Raw genomic sequence first — 6,000 nt, forward strand, 5'->3', positions numbered from 1 at the left:
ACAATGTGAACAGACCAATCACTAGTAGTATAATTGAATTAGTAATCAGAAACTTCCAGCAAACCAAAGTCCAGGATAGCTTCACAGGAGAATTCCACCAAACATATAAAAAGCTAATATCCTTCTCAACCTATTCCAAAAAACAGAAGAGAGGACACTCTCAAATTCATTCTACAAGGTCACATTACCCTGATATTAGAAACAGACAAAGACACTACAAAAAAAGAAAACTGCAGGCTGATATCTCTGATGAATATAGATGCAGAAATCCTCAACAAACTTAATTCAACAATATATAAAAAGAATCATACACCATGATCAAGTAGGACTTACTCTAGGGATGCAAAGATGGTTCAATATTTGCAAGTCAATCAATGTGATACACCACATTAACAAGTCACATGATCATCTCAATAAACAGAGAAAGCATCTGACAAAATTCAATATCCATTCATGACAAAAACTCTCATCAAAGTTGGTATCTAAACACATATCGCAACGTAAAAAAGGTCATTTATGACAAACCCACGGCTAACATCATATTCATTGGTGAAAAACTGAAAGCGCTTCCTCTAAAATCAGGGAACAAGATAAGGATGCCCACTCTCACCACTTCTATTTAATAAAGTATTGGAAGTCCTAGTCAGAGCAATCAGACATGAAAAGAAATAAAAGGCTTCCAAATTGAAAGGGAAGATGTAAAGCTGTCAGTATTTGCAGATGGCATGATACTACATATAGAAAACCCTAAAGTCTTCACCAAAAAACTCTCAGAATTAATAAATGGATTCAGCAGCTTTGTAGGATACAAGATTAATATACAGAAATCTGTTGCTTTTCTATACACTAATAATGAACTATCAGAAAGAGTAAGAAAACCATCCTTTTTAAAATCACATCCAAAAGAATAAAATACATAGGAATAAACTTAATCGAGGAGGTGAAAAACTCAGTCTGAAAACTATAAAACACTGATGAAGGAAACTGAGGGTGATACAATGAAATGGCAAGATAGCTCGTGTTCATGGATTGGAAGAATTGATATTGTTAAAATGTCCATGCTACCCAAAGCAAGCTACAGATTTAATGCAACACCTGTCAAAACATGTACGACATTTTTCACAGAACTAGAACAAATAATCCTAAAATTTATACGGAACAACTAAAGACCCTGAAAAGCCAAAGCAGTGTTGAGAAAAAAGAACAAAGCTAAAGGTATTAAGCTCCCTGACTTCAGCTCCCTCACTTCAGACTATACTAGGAAGCTCCAGTAATCACAACACAAAAACGAACACATCCATCAACAGAACAGAATAGAGAGCCCAGAAATAAACCCGTGCACTTATGGTCAATTAATCTACAACAAAGAAGGCAAGAATTTACATTGGAAAAAAGACAGTCTCTTATTGAAGTAAGTGGTGCTGGGAAAACTGGATAGCTACATGTAAAAGAATGAAATTAGAACATTTTCGCACACCATATATCAATACAAAAATAAACTCAAAATGGAGTAAAGACCTAAGTATAAAACCTGAACCTGGGCTTCCCTGGTGGCGCAGTGGTTGAGAGTCCACCTGCTGATGCAGGGGACACGGGTTCGTGCCCCGGTCTGGGAAGATCCCACGTGCCGCAGAGTGGCTGGGCCCGTGAGTCATGGCCGCTGAGCCCGCGCTCCGCAATGGGAGAGGCCACAACAGTGAGAGGCCTGCGTACCGCAAAAAAAAAAAAAAAAAAAAAAAAAAAAACCTGAAACCATAAAACTCCTAGAAGAAAACATAGGCAGAACACTCTGACATAAATTGTAGCAATATTTTTTTGGATCTGTCTCCTAAGGCAAAGGAAACAAAAGCAAAACTAAACATATGGGACCTAATCAAACTTAAAAGCTTTTGCACAGTAAAAGAAACCATCGATAAAATGAAAAGAACCTATAGTACGGGAGAAAACAATTGCATATCATATGACCAATAAGGGGTTAATATCAAAAAACAAACAAAAAAACCCAACCTGATTAAAAAATGGGCACAAGATATACACATGGCCAACAGGCACATGAAAAGATGCTCAACATTACTAATCATCAGGGAAATGCAAATCAAAACCCCAAATAGGTATCACCTCACACCTGTCAGAATGGCTACAAATAGCAAATGCTGGTGAGGATGTAGAGAAAATGGAACCCTTGCACACCATTAGTGGGAATGTAAATTGGTACAGCCACTATGGAAACAGTATGGAGGTTCCTCAAAAAACTAAAAACAGAACTACTATATGATCCAGTGATTCCACTCCTGCGTATATATCCTAAGAACACAAAAACACTAATTGGAAAAGATAAATGCATCCCAATGTTCATAGCAGCATTATTTACACTATCAAAGATATGGAAGTGTTCATCAACAGATGAATGGATAAAGAAGGTGTGGTATACAGATATATGATGGAATGTTACTTAACCATAAAAAGAATGAAATTTTGTCATTTGAAACAGCATGGATGGACCTGGAGGGTACTATGCTTAGTGAAATAAGTCAGAGAAGAACAAATACTGTATGTTATCACTTATATGTGGAATCTAAAAAAATAAAACAAATGAATATAACAAAGCAGAAAACAGACTCAGATATAGACAACAAACTAGTGGGTACCAGTGGGAAGAGAGAAAGGAGGAGGGGCAAAATAGGGGTAGGAGTAGGGATTAAAATGCACAAACTACTATGAATAAAATAAATAAGCTACAAGTATATATCATGCAGCACAGGGAGTACAGCCAGTATTTTATAATAACTTTAAATGGAGTATAATCTATAAAAATTGAATCACTGTTTGAACTAATATAATATTGTACATGAACTATATTTAAATAAAAAAAAATACAGCTGTCATGTCAAAGACCATTCATTCTTAAGGGAGGCAGAAAAGAGAGCTAAACAAGTGAAATAATGAATGGTTCTAAGAGCTACATGGAGAATGAGCTACATGGAAAATTAAGTACACGGTATAAGAAGGAACTTGGTAGTTACTTTTTTACTGGATCAACAGAAAAAAACCTCTCTTAGGTAGTAATTTTAAAAAGAGATCTTCACCATCCAGGTGAAGGATAGAGGAATAGACAGCATTATTGGCAGAGGGAACAGTAAAAGCTCCTAATTAGTGAAATGAGCTTGGCGTGTCTGGAGGAGAAAAAAGGCATGAATGGAAAAGGGGGAAGAGCAGTGTACAGTCAGTGAGGTGGGCATGAGCAAAATCATCCAGGGTTTTGTAAGCCACAGAAAGGAGTCTGGATTTTACTCTGTATGTGATGGGAGGCCAATAGTGTTTTCCATTGGGAGTAACAGAGTCTGATTTATGTCACAAACCACGCTGGCAGCCGTGTGGTGAAGGAACGCTTGGACAGTACGTGGGAACTGTTGCAGTAGCCTAGTGAGATGATGGTGTCCTGGATTAGGTAAATTGCAGTGAAAAGGGAGAGAACTAGAGGGATGATAGATATATTTTGGAAACAGGTGACAGAGCTTGATGATAGGCTGATTGCATCCTAGAAGAATGAGTTTCTTGTAGGACTATTTACAATATAGCTTTTAAAAATATAAACTTACCTCTTTCATGAACTGTTCAAACTCTTCATCCAGCTCTTCTTTGGAATAGTGGGCCATTATCAATAATTTTCCCTTCCCAAAGTAAACATTCCAAAGTATTTACAACACTGGAAACACTAAATGGCAAGAGATAATAAACATCCTTTAAGGAAATCCAAATCACATCATAAAAACCGTCAGCCTTGAACTTCAGACATTTCTCTTATGATTTAGCATATACACACAATCACTGACCAGTAAATTGGACACGAGATTTTTAATTCATTAATAAAACTGATTTGAAAAAGCAACTTTCACAGTTTGACTTAGAGTTGAGAATTACATTTTCATTCTTAACATACAGTTGTTAAAAAGTGGCCTCGAGAATATTTCCTAAATCTATGCATATTAGCGTGTGTGTGTGTGTGTGTGTGTGTGTGTGTTATTTAACATCCCTTAAATAAACCAGGGCTTCTCAAGGAAACTTTTAAAAAGTAAAAACTAGCAAATCCAAAAGACTGTTTCCCTTTTGCAAAGCGCACGACAGAGTTTGTGCCATCTTATCATTCAACTAGTTATTTATCAATCCATATTAAAAAGTTTTGAAAAATAGACTGTTTCCTGATATGGGGGCGTTTCCAGATACAAATTTCTGGATTAATACCTTAAGACTCAGAATCTACCTAAAACAAAGTTAATGGAGCAAATTAGAACAAATTATGTTTCTCTTGGACGGAGGAAAGGTCAACAAAAACTACGCAATGGTGACTTGCAATGCTCAACTCTCCCCAGTCTCCCTAAAGAACCCAACTTCGGATCTGCGTCAGCTTCTGGACCGTAACTCCATGAGGCAGCTCCGACCTCAGCTTCCTTTTGTGGAGGCGGGAGGTGTGGAGATCTGGTCAATACTTTGCTCAGCCTGCGCGGTAACATCTCCTCCCCCTCATTTTCATTTCTGTTCAGTTCAGTGTGTGGGCGGTTAAGGTCTTGGCCCCAAATTGTGGGTCAAATGCGGGTCCCACTCAGAGGGTCCCAGGCCCCAAGAAGCGCGGGCTCCGGAGTCGGCGGGAAGACAAAGACGCGCCCGCAGCGGAGCCGGGGTGGAGGAAGGGAGTGACCCGAAACTAAAGCCCTGAGCAGCGGGTCTGAGCACAGTCTGGGCCCTGCTGAACCGAGTGGAAAGCAAGTATCCACGCCTCACCTACCTTTGCTTCCGAATTCCCCGCTTTCCCAGACGGTCTGAGGGGGCCCAGCAGTTGCCAGGGTAACTGACGTCAGCCGCCAGGCTCTGGAGTCACATGACCCGAGCTGGTCACGTGGCTCGCGGGAACAGAGGGGCAGCGGTGAGTGTCTCTTCGGCTCTACAAGCGCAGGGTGGAGTGGTCGTGGCTCAGCAGGACGATCTGGCGGGTTGGAGCCGCCGCCGCTGCTGCACCAGTGGAGACTCCGTGCCCTTCTCTGTGCTTCTTGGGGTGGTGGATGGACGACAGGGTCGCGAGCGCCGTAACAGGCGTGGTGGGTGTGGCAGGTGCGCCCGTGGCTTCCTGGGAAATGTAGTTTAGCTCCCCTGCTCCTTGTCTTTCCGCATTTCTCATCCCTTCTCACCTCTCCCTAACAGTTGCCTCCTGTGTCGTTTCGGCTTTCTGCTTTACAAGCGGAAGCCTTGAAAAAAATTAACTTATTGGGTGATTTCCTTCACGTGCAAAGCCCTGCGTGGGCGTTGTGAGAGAACCTGTAACCTTTTATGAAGAACTCTGTTGCCAGGATAGGGACTCTGTTCCACCATCTAGTGGACAAGAAATTGAAAATACACAGACACACCCCAAGTCCTACCCATATCAGAACATCGCTATGGTTTCCCATTACCCCTCCTTTCCCCCCATTCTACAGCGGCATCTTACAATTACTTTCTTGGATTTTTATTTTATTTTTGCTATTCCTTCCTCTAAAAAAATAAGAACACAACGCACGTTGGAGTTTCAGAGGACAGCATTTAGGTTACAAAATGTAAAAGCGACAGCAGTTGAAAGCGTTGCTGCTGGCAGACATAGTTAAGGACCTCATCATGTCCGGCCTGAACTTTTCTTTCAGCAGGTGTTTATTGCGATACAAATGTGTACATGCCAGAACTGTGCCCTATGATAAAGATTTGAAGAATAATAGAGATTTTTAAAAGCTACTATTTACTGAGCACTTTAGTTGTTAGGAGCTGTGCATGCATTACTTCACTTAATCTTTACAATCTACAAGACAATTCAATTAAGTTTATACTTTTGTTTCTAATATGTGCTCCATGGGCGAAGACAGTCATAATCCCTGCCCTAACAGTCTTTGGTCTAGTGGGGCAGATAAGTGATCGGACAATTGCAATTCTGTATGACCACTGCTATTGTAGAAGAAGTAGGGTGTGGTTGGAAAACAT

At 40.4% G+C, this 6,000-nt stretch overlaps 1 protein-coding gene across 1 annotated transcript in view; it reads right to left on the reverse strand.

Annotated features, from left to right (window-relative positions):
• The window catches only part of CEP162 (centrosomal protein 162), a 91,459-nt gene extending 86,605 nt beyond the window's left edge, over positions 1–4,854 (reverse strand). The window contains exons 1-2 of the mRNA XM_082668790.1: positions 4,784–4,854; positions 3,600–3,715 (exon numbers count right to left, since the gene is read on the reverse strand). Coding sequence (XP_082524916.1) covers positions 3,600–3,656 — 57 coding nt within the window. The 5' untranslated portion in view covers positions 3,657–3,715; positions 4,784–4,854. The remainder of the gene's footprint in view (positions 1–3,599; positions 3,716–4,783) is intronic.
• Positions 4,855–6,000: the final 1,146 nt, after the last annotated feature.

The sequence above is a fragment of the Grampus griseus genome (genome assembly GCF_964374135.1).
Source record: "Grampus griseus genome assembly, chromosome: 13".
In the NCBI taxonomy this organism is placed as follows: domain Eukaryota; kingdom Metazoa; phylum Chordata; class Mammalia; order Artiodactyla; family Delphinidae; genus Grampus; species Grampus griseus.